We start from the raw sequence: 15,582 nt of genomic DNA, 5'->3' as shown, positions 1-15,582 counted from the left end.
TACCTCACCAGATTATAATCCTTTAAAGAATATTGATTTATTGACTTCAGAGAGGAAAAGAGAGGGAGAGAAAGATAGAAATATTAACGATGACAGAGAATCATTGATCGGCTGCCTCCTGCAGCATGTGCCCTTGACCAGAATCGAACCTGGGACCCCTGAGTCCTCAGGCTGACGCTCTATCCACTGAGCCAAACCAGTGAAGGCACAACACCAGCTTTTAAAAGAAGTCACTGAGGCCATAGCAAGTGTCACTGGTGATTATTCAGAAGAGCCCATGACTAGAACACCAGATGAGTCCAGATTCTCCATGGAAGGCAACGAGTTCATCTCAGTGTTTTTTTTTAAAGGAAACAAATGTTTTGCTAGCAGTGTCCACCACTATGCTACTCACTACTTTCAAAACTAGTGAAACATAGCGTGAATTTCTCAGCCTAAGAGAAACAGCATGGCATTGATCCTAGGCTGAGAGGAGAAAAGTTGACATGGTTTGGGGGAGGGACATATCTTAACCATTTCCTATTTAGTATGAGCTCAATAAATGTTCATTTGCATTGCAAAAATATACAGATATAAATTATGTAATAGAAAGGTTAGAAAGAAATTTGATACATCAGGAAAAAGAAAAATAAGAACTAGAAAGCCAAAAGTTGTTAATACTTCAATTGTTGAGGGGGGGGGGAGAATAAATATAAGATAACCTATTTGAAAATAATATACTAGAGACTTACCCTTGTGTCTGTCTATTTTACTACTGTTTGCTATAAAGGACATTTCCTCAGGCCAACTCATATCTTTGTTTCGAACTAGAAAGACAGACAGGAATGTGTTAATTTCTTATCCACTGAAATCACACCTGCTCAACTACTTCTGTTAAAAAAATGTTATTTCTAAATCAGAAACTATTTAAAAAAATCAAGTTATTTTTAGTATTTGATTCTGAAACCAATTCTGACTCTTTTATATTGGAGACTTTATAGTCAGTTGGTTAGAATTAATTAGTAAGCTATTCCCTCAATTACCTACCTGAAGTAAAATTATACTCAACCATCTAGAGAAGTAATTAAAGCTCTTAAAGTTAATACATTAGAACTATCGCAGTTCTTTTTTAAATAGCGACAACTGTGAGAGTAATCTATTCATTTTAATACAAAGGCAATTAGTTTTCAATGATGTGTATAAATCTATGTGTGAATGTACAAGGAAGCTCTGTTGGTGAGAGACCAGTGTTGATGACTAATGAAAGCCTATGCCACTAACTATGCAAGAAAATTAGTCTCCTTCTTCAAACTCCAAGAGGCACCTTGAAAATTTAAGACACTTTTTAAACTTATAACTGAATACCCACTATTTCCACCCTTTGCTAGATAATTAATGTAGGCATATTTTTCTTTTAAAGTAATCTAAATAGTATGTGGGATTACATAAGGGTTGAATGCATATTCTTTACTATAAAGCAGCAGTCGCCAACCTTTCAGACCTCACAGATCACCAGTGGTCCCAGCAGACCACCGCTAATAAAGAATATAATGATCAAAACAGAAAGAATTTAAAAAAGAAATAAAAATATAATGACCAAATAAAAGTTAAGAAAAATTATGAAATGGTTTATTAGTAACTAAATCTTTAAATTGTTCCCCTAAAAATCTAATACAGATGCATGCTTCTTTCTTGTACCTTCAATTACCAGGTGCTGCTCATCTTGAATTTTCAAATATTCTAATCTATGATCTTCATCATCCAGAAGAGTAAGGTAATTCTGTGTATGGAACAGAAAATGTTTCTGTTAATGTAATAAACTTGTAACAAATCCTATATAATAAAAGGCTAATATGCAAATCGACTGGATGGCAGAATGACCAGTTGCTATGACCACCAGGGGGCAGATGATCAGTGCAGGAGCTGCCCCCTGGTGGTCAGTGCGCTCGGCCGGAAGCCGGGCTCATGCTCCCACCTCCACGGCAGTGCTAAGGATGTATGTTGGACATCCCCTGAGGGCTCCCGGACTGCGAGAGGGCACAGGCTGGGCTGAGGGACTGCCCCGAGTGCATGAATTTCATGCATTGGACCTCTAGTATGGAAATAAAAATGAATAACAATTAAAAATGCCCTTGTAGTCACATAACCTATGTGACAGATATTAGGCATACTATAGTTGTTCAGAAATACTTATAATTTAGTTGGTAAGATGAGGGAAAACCAATGTATACTTCATAAACATGTACTTTTTATCTCTAGAACAAGATTGTATAGAATTTGGGGGGAACCAGAAGACTCATCACACATCAAACCTAGTATGAAATTCAGTAAACGTGCCTGTAATCAAGATGGAACTTGACCACTTACTGGGAACTAAAAATGTGAAATCAAATGTCATGTAGTAGGATTATACATTTTTGTTTATGTTCACCCTGTCTAAAATGCTCACACTATTCATTTAATTCTTACAACTTCCCTAGGGGCGATACTATTATTTCCCCCATTTACTCATGAGAAAATAGAGATAGAGAGAGTTAAGTGACTTTCCCTTGGTTATATAACTAGCAAGTTATATAACAAGCTTAATCCCTGGCAGTTTGGCTCCAGGAGCCCATGCTCTTTAACTATTATACTATACCGCCTCTCAATGGTGACCAAAGGAGGATGTAAAAAAGAAGGAACTAGGGAATAGAGAATTGGGTAAAACTACTTATAATCCAATTTCATATTATAATCTGAAAACACAATGCATATTAAGCAATTAACAGCACCAACTCTGAAAAGAATGGAGGGACTAGAGAATGGTAAGGAAGAATATTAACTACTTATTTTTGTATTGTTTGCATTTTTTGAACATGAGCATGTTACTTCAAAACAAATAGAAATTAAACTTATAATTTGGAGAAAATAAATTCTATTTAGTTGAAAAAATATATTTTCTGTCACTTTATAACAATAATCCTTGTAAGATGGTACTGTCCATGATGATCAAGTGGTATTATGCATAAATTACTATATGCATACTATATGTATGCATATAGTAATTTAAAAGATGAAGTTTTCGCCCTAGTCAGTTTGGCTATGTGAATAGAGCATCAGCCTGTGGACTGAAGAGTCCAGGCTTGATTCAGGTCAAGGGCACGTGCCCAAGGTACAGGTTCAATCCCAGTAGGGGGCGTGCAGGAGGCAGCCGATCGATAATTCTCTCTCATCATTGATGTTTCTATCTCTCCCTCTTCCTTCCTCTCTGAAATCAATAAAAATATATTAAAATATGTGTGTGTGTGTGTGTGTGTGTGTGTGTGTATAATAAAATAAAAGATGAAGTTTTCACTGAGATCCTTGGGATGGTTTTCAGCATAATTACGTAGACAAAATCCTATGCTCATGAGCTATGGATTCAACACTTGATCGCTGCATGGATATGCTTTCATGACTCTGAGACACCTCTTACCTCACTGTTGTATAGCCATAAGCGCATATCTTCCTCTTTGATGCGCAGCCTCTGAGATAGATATTCATGAATTTCCTTGATGGTCTGCATCCTACTAAAACAGCCTGTGTAGGCTAAGACCCGCTTTAATGGTGCATTTGGAGAAGGTACGTTTCCTATAGTCATAGTGATCACAATAAGGAAAAGATAGATGTTAAAAAGTAAAAAAAATAAAAGCACCCCTTTAGCAATGGTGACCACAGTATTTTAGAAAATAATGATGAAAAATGAGAATTAGAGGTTTAATAATTTTACAAATTAATAAGCTTTAAGATGAAGACAGGAGACCCAAGTATCTTAGAGTGAGTCCAAAGCCTTAACTTTGAAAGGAGGCAAAAAAATCACAAAGACCCAAATAATTGGTAGTTCTCAGATCCCAGAAGAGTGGTAAATATAAACAAACAATAGGCCCTCAGCTGGGTCACACTCAATAGCAAAAGAAAAATTCAGCATACAAATGGAGATGATAGAATGAGACTGGATTTGAATTTCACAGATACATAATTGGCTTCACCTGATCCACTTTCTTCAAATAAACTCTGAATTATTAACTCCATCAGTCTTGGTCATTAAGTGGCTCAAATACCTGACACACTGATACAATTACATGATTTTACTTAAAATTCTAAGTAGGCATAGATTCTACATGACCAAACGCAGCTTCAAGAAGTTTCCTAGCGCTCTGTGGCAGTTTATGGATTCACACGAGAAAAGGAGACAATTCACAGAGCTAGCATTATTTTTCCTCCTGTCTTCAGAGATATATTCTGCTGTTTTGTGAGATATTTTTTGGGGGGGAAAAAAAAAGCTTCTTAGGACCAAAAAAAAAAAAAAAGCCCTATTAAAAGGCATAAGGGGGTAAAAATCATATGACCTGTCTGCCAAATAAAATGGCAATACACATGACCTTGAATTCCTGAAAGACATTAGGTAGAAAGAGAAAGAGGGGCAATAAGGGGAGAGAGTGAAGAGTGAAGGAAGAATATGTCAAAGTCTCACCATATACTTCATAGAGAAGGGGGATAAAATAAGAAATTATTGAAATCAAAGATAGGTTGTGGGGGGATAAGGACACATTTGTAATATCTTATTCAACAAAGGGAAAAAAATAAAAACATAAAAAATAAATAATAAAAAAAAGATAGGTTGCTAAAACAACCTGCTAAACCGGCGTTAAACTATTTAGACAAAAGTTGAGACAAAGCTACAGCTTAAAATGGTCATCTTTTGTCAATGGGAAGTTATAGCTTATTGAGAAACCCCAAAATAAAATAAACTTAACATATAGATATAACCCATCTAGGATACAATTATACATTTCAGGTAGTTTTCCACACATTCAATGGTGACTTAGTTTTATTCTGATTAAATGCACTTTGAGTCTTCACCTACTAAGTAAAGCAGAGAAGTGTATAGGCATCATCCGCTTTTTTAGAGCACCAAAAAGAATTCACTCACCTAAAATAGGCTGAAAAATCATCTAAGAAACAATGACTTCTGTAGCAATGTCTGTCAAAAAGGCTATGTTTAAGTCATTATAACTGTGGCAAGGTTTAAAAGGAATAAAAGAGTCTAGTAAACAGCTATAATAAATAGAGTAATGAGAAAGCAGAGCAAAACCCAACCATGATCAACTTTAAACCCGTAGCAAAGCAAATCTTTTACTATAAGCAAGCAAAGGACAATCACTAAAATAAAACAAAAGAGCAAATTTCTCTAATTATACATCAGAGGATTAGTTATAAGATTACAGCAAGAAAGCATATTTTCATAAACTTCAAAATGATTACTGATTGATTTCACAACTAATTAGTAAGGAATAAAATTTCAAATTAAGAACAAATTTGGAGCATAATAACTACCTAGTTCTAGGATTCAGAAGCATTTGAAAATGTAGTGTCCAAGTCAATTTCTATTGTCCTAAGCAACATAAGAAATTTATTTGAATTCTAGACAGTTTTTATAGCATAGCTCATTAAGTATGCAGCCACTTATACAAAATGTTGTGCTTTTGAATAGCATCAACATATCTAGTGGTATTTACAGAGCAGCAAAAATCTAGGATCAGCACAAGAGTTGCAAAGACTACTTACTAAAGTGCACTAACACATTTTGCCTCTCATGTTATCTTTTAAGGAGAATTGAAAAAGGTGTGTGCTATGAGTGCCATGAAAGCAAGGCAAATACTTTTTTTATGAGTTAGAAACATCGATGAGAGAGATCGATCAGCTGCCTCCTGCGTGCCCCCTACTAGGGATGTGCCCGCAACCAAGGTACATGCCCTTGACTGGAATCGAACCTGGGACCCTTCAGTCCGCAGGCCGACGCTCTATCCACTGAGCCAAACTGGCAAGGCAAATACTTTTATTCTTGGAAAATTAAATCAAGAAAGTTTCCTAGAGATTCTATTTCACTGTTCCTTGATTTTGATGTTTTCCCCAAAGACAAAGTTTGGTTAGGCAGAGGCCACTGCTATGCTATAATTCTTACCAAAATATATGTGTAAGAATCTCCATATATTATTTGAATATAACCTTTAAGGAAGGCTTTAAATGAATCTTACTTGATTTCAAAGGAGGGATGGTAGAGTTGGTTTGAGTTCATTGGTAGTTCTTGCATATTAAGTTATATTAATTTTAATAATATTGTGGAATTGTTAACACAAAGTCTGAGACTCTGTATAAATGGATGAATTCATTATTTTTGCTGAAGAACAATTTTGAATATTTGCAAAGCAAAAACATAGAGTGAGTCCTGCCTATCAATAAAACTTAACTTTGTCTGTGCAGTGTGGTTCAATGGTTGAGCATTGACCCATGAACCAGGAGGTCACAGTTTAATTCCAGGTTAGGACACATAGCCGGGTTATGGGCTCAATCCCCAGGAGGAGGCATGCAGGAGGCAGCTGATCAATGATTTTCTCTCATCATTGATGTTTCTATCTCTCTCTCCCTCTTCTTACCTCTCTCTGAAATCAATAAATCATATTTTAAAAAATGAAATAAAACAACTTTATAGATAAATCAAAGGGGAACTATTTATATATAACACATTAAAATTGGAACTTATTTGTCATTTTGATAGGCTTTATTTATCTTCAAAATATATCCTTTGCTATCTGTGTCTCATAAGATACAGATTCCTAAGACTGAGCATGAAAAATGTATCATGTTTTATATAGTAAAATAAAACCATAAAAAACGCAAAAAACTAACCCAAGATACACCAGAAATATTAAAAACAAACAAACATGATACTGCCAAAGAAATCACTTTGAAAAATTTGAGTGTAGTTGAAAAGAGAAATCATTGACTGGTTGACTTTAAATCAGGTCAAGCAAATAATTTACAATGGCTTGTTCTCAAAGAAGGTATGTAAAATATATTTCTATTTATTATGGTTGTATATTTTACAAACCAGGAAAGAAAACGATCCTTCCCAGTTTGCTGCTGAGATTTTTCCCTCTACCTCATCTAGTCTTGCGCATGACCATAGATCTAAGCCCCACAAAGGATTTACTGGTACAGTGGCACCAGACTTTGAGCAATTTTATTTTATTTTATTTTTTTAAGAAAATGCACGATATTCTTGCTGCATTCTTAAGTTACCTCTTGGTAAATGCTGAGGAAACATTCTCAGGCTCATCATACCCATATTCACCCAGATGTTAGACTGCTGTGTTCGAGTGGCAGGCTGCTGTCTCAGGAATAGAAGATATCGAGGAAATAATTCTAGCTCTGGGATTTCTGTCTTGCTATTCTTGATCACCTGTTGTTTTAAAAGATATAAAGTGATTACTGTAAAAGAAGAAACAAAACTTGCAATTTTTATTTAACTTCTGAGATTTAGGTTTAAAGTCTAAAATGTTCAATAGATTTGCTATTTATTTTTCAATTAGATTAAAGAAATTCATAGAATTAAATTACATGGATTTAAAAACACCCAAGTTTCTGCTCCAAATCTATCTTCTAAGATTAGAACTCCTGGTTGGTATTTCCCCCTTTCATTTAAAATCAGTAATATCAAAATTAAATTAAAAAAACTTAAATATTGTTCAACTGGTGTACCAGTTCAGTGGTTGAGCACTGACCTAAAAACCAGGAGGTCGAGGATTGATAGCGGACTTGATACTCAGTAGGGGGCATGCAAGAGGCAGCTGATCACTGATTTTCTTTCATCATTGATGTTTCTATCTCTCCCTCTCCCTTCCTCTCTGAAATCAATACAAATATATGTATTTTCAAAAACTTAAATATTATCTACAATTTACTACCCTCACACCATAACTCTTTTCACTTTCACATATTTTATATATATAAATGATGGTCTTTTAACACGTTAAGGGCCCAGCCTGTTTTGTCTTTCAGACAGAAAGTATAGTGTCAGTCACCGGTGACTGGGCTTAATGTGTTAAAGGGCAAATACTTAGGACTGAAGTTACATGTCAAAAAGTATGAAAGTATTCATGCCATTAATTAAATTGGTCATATTGCCACCCAAAGTGTAGTAATTTACAATATTCCAAGAAATGTATGAATGTACTACCCTCACAAAATCTTATCAACATCATTTAAAAATACTCTGTTGGTTGAATACATAAAAAGAGTACTATACATTTACTTAAAGTTTTATTTCCTATGTTAGTAGTGGGGGTAAAAAAAGTTTATATAAATATTTACTATCTATGTTCTACTGTGTAAATGGAAGTGATTAACTTATATCTTATCTATGCAAAACCTTCCTGGTATAAGAATGTTACGAGTCCTGCTGAGGGTAGCGAGTAAAGGTAACAAGTCCCGCTGTTAACCTGTATAAGCACAACACATGATGCTGCATAGTTAAATCACTAAAATTTGGTATTATATTCTCTAAGTCTTTTAATTACTTCAGAGGATTTTACTTATGCTCTAAATCAGCGGTCGCAAACTGATGGTCCGTAGACCACTGGTGGTCGTGAGGTCCGAAAGGTTGGTGACCGCTGGCTTAAGGAAACCTTTGGAGCAGCGGTCGCCAACCGGTGGTTTGCTGACCACTGGTGGTTCGTGAGGTATGAAAGGTTGGCAACCACTGCTCTAAATGACTCATCCTAGTAAGGCACCAACCAGAATTCATTTACTAGCTTTGAATTCCTATTATCCTTCCAGAAGACAAACCACAAAAATCCACCAACAGCTAGAAAATAAACCTGATCCCTCACTGGATGCCTTTGTAGTTAATGGGAAAAGCAGTTTCAGAAGTAAATTATGCACCACTTCTCCTACTAAACTAATAAGTTTAAGAACTGGCTCTCAGACTTCTGCTTCAGCCTATGTCATGCATTATCCTAATGTTTGCATCTATGTGGATGACTTATTTAATAGGCGAGCTAATTATGTCCTGACTTTATTTAGCCCAGTGATTATTTCCTCCACTCCATAAAAGCCACCCACTCCGATAGGCACATCATTATATGGTTGTTGCCTAATACAGCACTCAATAAATGTATGAAAAAATTAATGAATGAATGAGAAGAAACCCAAAATTTGTTCAACTGATTTGAACAGGTATTGAGTACTCTACTACCATAAGTAAGAACTAAATCAGTGATGGCAAACCTTTTGAGCTCGGCGTGTCGGCATTTTGAAAAACCCTAACTTAACTCTGGTGCCGTGTCACATATATATTTGCAACTATAGTAAAACAAAGATTTATATTTTTGATATTTATTTTATATATTTAAATGCCATTTAACAAAGAAAAATCAACCAAAAAAATGAGTTCGTGTGTCACCTCTGATACGCGTGTCATAGGTTCGCCATCACTGAACTAAATTGTAGTGATGTTTATAAAAGTAACAGAAGATCCCATCTATGATTGCTCCTTATATAAGGCACTATTGGCTATACTTACAGGTCTAGGAAGAGCCAGGTTTGCTCCATACCAATGATAAAGTGCTCTCCATACAGGTTCTGGGACCATTTCATAATCTCTTCCATGGATCAGCTGTGGGGTTCGTTTTAATCGACCACCTTCCAGTGTTAATGATGTAGCCTTAGAAGAATAAAATGTAAATGTTGATTTTTAATACTACAGTCTCTTGTAGACTAGACACAGAAGGATAAACACACATGTCACTACTCAGTTTCATGTTCTAAGTAAGATTTTTATTTTTAACTTTCAAAACAAACTAAGAAAGGAAACTGAAAAAGCAAATCATTTGAAAAAAATCATCAGAGCATTTGGTAATAATAAGACTTATTTTCACAGATTTCTCTCAGAAAATATAAAATATTATTTTGGGGGGAAAATTCCACAGGCACGTGAAACTACATTTTCATAGTAGCTGTTCTATGACTGAGAATATTTCCAAGGATCACTACATTGCTTCTGTGCAAGTACTAAATCATAAAATATTCTCATGAAAATATACTATGCAAAAAGATTTCCATCCACAACAGGTTAATTAAATGACCACTAAGGAGGGTTAAGCCCAATTGACTGGCATGGCTCAGTGGTTGAGCATCAACCTATGAAACAGAAGGTCACAGCTGGATTCCCAGTCAGGGCATATGCCCAGGTTGCAGGCTCAATCCCCATTGGGGGGAGTGTTTTGTTATGTGCTAAAACCTCTAGAATAAAACTTATAAGCAATCTGAAAGAGAACGATTTTAAGTAGTTGTCAAATTACTTACCTTTACTGGCTCTTGAGTTACTAGTGGCTGGTTATCAATAGCCCCTGGTTTCTGAGGATTGAGATGCAACAAAATATTCCCATTGGCTCCTAGGAAACACTGGTTGTTACTGTCCAAAATGTTGTGTTGTCGAGCAAAGCACATATCTGCTCCTGGTGTGGCTGAATACAAAAAGCCTGTAAGGAAATAGAGGATGGAATCTCTATTTTTAGTTATTATACATAAATAGGCTTGAAGATATGAATTCAATGTCCATGTTTTAGGTTAATGCTATTATTCTCTTGGCATGTCGGTACAGTCGATTCTGATAAATCTGCAGAAGCTAGGAAATACAGATGTATTTCTTTCTGGAATACCTAACATAATATTAGTGAAATAAAAACTTTAAAAATTGTTACAACATGAACATTTGGACAGCCTCCTAGAATATCTGATAATTTACAACAAGAATTAAATGTCCTCTAATAGGAAAGGAAAAAGTATAGCCAAGTAACTGGGCTCTCCCACAGTCTCCCATAATTCTTCTCTTCTACCTGGAAACACATCCCAAATGTTTTTGGAAGATGATGGTGATAAGTCTAAATCAGGCCTAGTCAGTGGAGAGAATGTTGGCCTGACGACTGAAGGGTCGTGGGTTTGATTTGGTCAAGGTCACGTACCTTAGTTGCAGGTTCAATCCCCAAGCCCCCGTCAAAGTGTGTGCGGGAAGCAACCAATCAATGTTTTTCTCTCTGTCTCTCCCCCTCCATTCCACTCTCTCAAAATCAATAGAAAAATATCCTCGAGTGAGGATTAAAAAAAAAAAAAGACGTCTAAACCAAAGGGAAGGAGCTAAAATAACAACTTCAAGAGAAGAATGCTGGGGGTAAGAAAATGTCTCCTAATGAATCTATTTGAAAGAAAGGTATTAACATTACAATAGAAATATACACACAGGAAAATGACTAATGACAACTTAGAGTTGTGAACTTCAATGATATATTTTTTAAAAATATATTTTTATTGATTTCAGAGAGGAAGGGGGAGGGAGAGAAAGATAGACACATCAATGATGAAAGAGAATCATTAATCGGCTGCCTCCTGTATGCCACCCACTGGGGATCGAGCCCACAACCAGGGCATGTGCCCTTGACCTGAATCGAACCTGAGACCCTTCAGTCCACAGGCCAAAGCTCTATTCGCGGAGCCAAACCCGCTAGCGCTGAACTTCAATGATATTTTAAGAAATTTTAACTCTTAACTAACTACATGTTAATCTGAGGTAAACATTCTAGCCATTAGTCACTTTAAACCTTCTAAGTGTGGCACTGCTCAACTTATAATAACACAGGTTATAAAGTGAGTATATGTCAAATGGAGGGTTAAACCCGATTGACTAGCGTGTCTCAGTGGTTGAGCATCGACATATGAAACAGGAGGTCACAGTTGAATTCCCATACAGGGCACATGCCCAGATTGCAGGCTCGATCCCCATTATATATATATAAAAGAAGGGTTAAGAAATAATTTGGTGTGAAGGCCAGAGAGAGCTAGGACTGCTAACTGATCTTTGTAATGTCAGATGGGGAAAGAGAAGCAGTAAATTCAACAGTTTCCTAAAATACTAGCTCTGTCCATTTTGGCTACTCCCTTAATAGAAGAAGAAAAAAAAAAGATCTCAAAGATGAAATAACAACAGAATAAGACTGAAAGTCCTACTTGTATGTCAGCAGAATAATAGGTATCAACTCAATTCAGTTGAGGCATAAAAACACCAAAGCATCTTCCTCATGAGCCCCAACTTAGAGTAGAACCACCGAGTTTTAGGTATCAAGGGACAAAGGGAATTATGGGAAGCATTATGAATTGTTTCTCAAAATTTAAAACAATCCTCCAGATTCCAGTCTAACATATCTGTAGAATTTGATATGAAAATGTATTTAATCCAGTAAAGGTATGCTTATAGTTACAAAGTCCCGAAGAAAGAAATTTAGATTTTTATTTACCAACTTTAAACTTATTGACAAAATAATTTAGTAGCAATACAGGGAAATGTGGCTTAATCAGTGAAAATATTTTCAAGAATCTCATAAATAACCATTTCATTCAAAACTTATTTCTGTGACTGGAAACCTGATGCCCAATATTCTACTAAGCACACTCTGACAAAGTATACTCCTTTAAGAACTGACCCTGACTAAACCCCATGGGAAACAAGTCAGACTTACCACTGCCAGCAGTTTCTGAGGCTTCAGATGCAGTAGAAATATTGTCTGAAAATTTCTCTTCTGTGGTATTCACATAACTGAGGCTGCCTCCTCCAATTCTATCTTCACTCTGCTCTATAGAATATACTGTTCCAAATGAGTATTTTCCTCCATTCAGAACAGATGATGGCTCAATCACAACAGGGCTAGCATCCTAAAAATCATGAAGTCAGATATTAGAAGGTAAATTTAAAAAAACGTTTTTATCTATTTTAGAGAGAGAAAGGGAGAAAGGGAAACATCAGTGTGAGAGGGAAACATCAATCAGTGCCCCCTGCTGGGTATCAAGCCTGCAACCTGGGAGGGAATCAAGCCTACCCTGCCCAGGAATCAAACTGGCAACTTTGGGTGCATGAGACACACCCAACCAAGTCACACTAGCCAGAGCATACATGTGTCTTTTTTTTTAGTATATTTTATTGATTTTTTACAGAGAGGAAGAGAGAGTTAGAAACATCAGTAAGAGAGAAACATCCATCAGCTGCCTCCTACACACTCCCTACTGGGTGTGTGCCCGCAACCAAGGTATATGCCCTTGACCAGAATCGAACCCGGGACCCTTGAGTCCGCAGGCCAACTCTCTATCCATTGAGCCAAACCGGTTAGGGCACCATATGTCTTTTAACATGGCACAGTGAATGATGCACCCTGTAGACTTGGAGAAGAGTGCTTTTCTTCACTTGTTTTCCAATGTACCAAACTATAGTGGTCTGTCTTTGGCCTTTTTTTTTCTATTCTAGGAATCTACTGCTCTCAGTGTCTGGCACTGCCTAAAACTGACACTATTACTCAGGTTTTTTGTTCTTTCCCCTTCTCTATCCTACAATTCTTGTCATTGCTTCCATTCTTCTTGGCTTCCAGTGCAATTATCAACATTTTCAGACAATTAATGTTATCACTTTCCTTCTATACCAGTATGTTGAACAAACCAATAATGGTCATATATTGTAGTCATGGGCTACTTTTTGACTATGTTATTTCCAGTTGCTCTGGGAAGCCCTGCCTATCCCCCCAAAATATCTTTTTGTTTTTACTTCTTGGTCTGTAACTATCAGAAATTATCCTAGAAGACTGTGTTTTTAGAAAGATAGGTCTCTAAATAGATAAAGTTTCACCCATGTTGAACAATTTCCTTATTTTTATGTGAGTCAATTACTCCTAAAAAGCCTATGTGGAACTTGAATATAATTCTATTTTGAGAATTTTATGATTTCTTTTAAGTTGTATGAATGGTTTATGATATATCAAACTTCAGGATTCACTTTCTTCTCTGTCAGTGATGATGCTATTTCTTTTTATGCTTTACACATATGTACAGGGTGGGGCAAAGTAGGTCTACAGTGTTGAGTACACAAAGCACAGTTTATTATTTATTAATTACTGTATTATTTTCCATATGAACTGTAAACCTACTTTTGCCCCACCCTGTATACTACAATTTTTAAACTCTTTATTTAGTACATGGAACGATGCCCCAACCAACTAAGCCACCTGGCCAGGGCTGCACTTCTGTTTCATAAGAGATATGCTGCTAAGAGCAAGACCTCTATCATGTTCCTACAAGAAGCAAAAAGTAATACCTGAAGTACAAAGTTAGGTTATTCTTTGAGTCTGTAGCTAGTAAGACATTAATAACCATTTATTCTAAGGTCAAAGTAAGAACGTAAAGACAAAAATAATTTCAAAATAGACTGTGACATGTTACCTAATACTCTCATTTTCTACCTACAATCACTATCATTATCTATAACGTCTTTGAAGTCATTTGCCTACTTTCACTCCTTCAGTGACATTTAAAGTCTACCTTTTCCAATTAACATATTTTATGTGTGAAAACAAACTATAACCTCTGCAAAAGGAAAAAAGAACCAGGTAGAATGATAAGGAAAATAATGTAAACAATCTACCAGTACTTTCTGATAAACAATGGTAGAAAAGGGCATATAGGAAAAATATGAATAAAATTATATTAGATTTTTGGTTAGTAATCATTTGGCAACTGACAAAGAGTCAACAAAATGTATCAACTGACTCTCGAAAATGGAGAATTTGATTACTGGAATTACTGTTTTCAGTTTTCCGGAAAAAAAATCCCTTGTATGTTTTAAATAAGAGTAGAATATTCACTAATAATTTCTTCTTTAACTCTGGAACAATGTCAGGTTATCGTTTAGAAATTGGGTTCTAATATTACTTCTGAAATTAACTTTCTTGAATAGAAAATCACCCAGGAATCTTCAACTTTTTGATAAAAAAGGTGAAATAATGAAGTATAATGTGGTTGACATGCCCCTGGATTTAAAGTCAGTCCTTATATTTGATTCCAGAACTTCCACTCTGAGCAAGAAATTCAGGTTACCTCTAGTCCCAGTCTCAGGTTCCTCACAGGTAAAATAGATATAATACCACCTTCCTCACAGAGATTGTGAGGACTAAATGAGATATGTAAGGTGTATATACATGCACCTGCATGCCCAATATTACCTTCCTCACAGAGTTGTTGCAGGGAGGAAATCTGTAAGCACAGAGCCTGGTACATAGCAAGTATTTTATGGAAAATCATTTCTATACCCTTCAAATCTTTAAGTTGGAGTATTTTATTATTAGCCAGTAGTCACCCAAAGTTTGTAGAATTGAAAATCCTATGAAAAAGGTAGGTACACAGAAATCTTACTCACATATTTGACATAGTCCTTCCACTGCTGCCACCACTGCATGGAGATGATAAACCAATTGTGTCCTGGTTGCAGACCATACCTGCTCTCCCGTTCTAACCATCCTCTACACATAAAAAAGAAATTTAGTATATCAAATGGTGTGTGAAACAGATGACCACACACCCACAAATTATCATTAGCAATTTTTACAAGGGAAAAACATGAAATAAATAGATATACTTGGGAAATGACTATAATTTCCATTAGTGAAATACTGATAAGCCAATTTCAGGGAGTCACAATACCACTGTCAAGTATCACTCATACTGATGATGTTTTTATTTTTTAATTTTTATTGATTTCAGAGAGGAAGGGAGAGGGGGAGAGAGAAACATCAATCATGAGAGAGGATCACTGATCAGCTGCCTCCTACATGTCTCCTACTGGGGATAGAGCAGGGGTGGGCAACCTTTTTGTGAGTGCATGCCAAAACCAGCAAAATCTCTGACTCAAAATTCTTCTGCGTGCCAAACCTG

General features: G+C 36.0%; 1 protein-coding gene across 6 annotated transcripts in view; it reads right to left on the bottom strand.

Annotated features, from left to right (window-relative positions):
- The window catches only part of USP32 (ubiquitin specific peptidase 32), a 123,226-nt gene that overhangs the window by 33,882 nt on the left and 73,762 nt on the right, over positions 1-15,582 (bottom strand). For 5 of the 6 annotated variants that reach the window (XM_006756163.2, XM_015559066.1, XM_015559068.1 and 2 more), the window contains 8 exons: positions 15,068-15,170; positions 12,351-12,543; positions 10,144-10,319; positions 9,362-9,502; positions 7,081-7,240; positions 3,434-3,588; positions 1,678-1,759; positions 732-806 (listed from right to left, as the gene is read on the bottom strand). In XM_006756163.2, coding sequence (XP_006756226.2) covers positions 732-806; positions 1,678-1,759; positions 3,434-3,588; positions 7,081-7,240; positions 9,362-9,502; positions 10,144-10,319; positions 12,351-12,543; positions 15,068-15,170 — 1,085 coding nt within the window. The remainder of the gene's footprint in view (positions 1-731; positions 807-1,677; positions 1,760-3,433; positions 3,589-7,080; positions 7,241-9,361; positions 9,503-10,143; positions 10,320-12,350; positions 12,544-15,067; positions 15,171-15,582) is intronic. The other variant, XM_006756165.2, reaches the window with a different exon arrangement.

Source organism: Myotis davidii, unplaced genomic scaffold, assembly GCF_000327345.1.
Source record: "Myotis davidii unplaced genomic scaffold, ASM32734v1 scaffold993, whole genome shotgun sequence".
Lineage (NCBI taxonomy): Eukaryota > Metazoa > Chordata > Mammalia > Chiroptera > Vespertilionidae > Myotis > Myotis davidii.
Note: the sequence above shows the minus strand (reverse complement) of the source record. Positions and strands in the feature narration are given on the sequence as shown.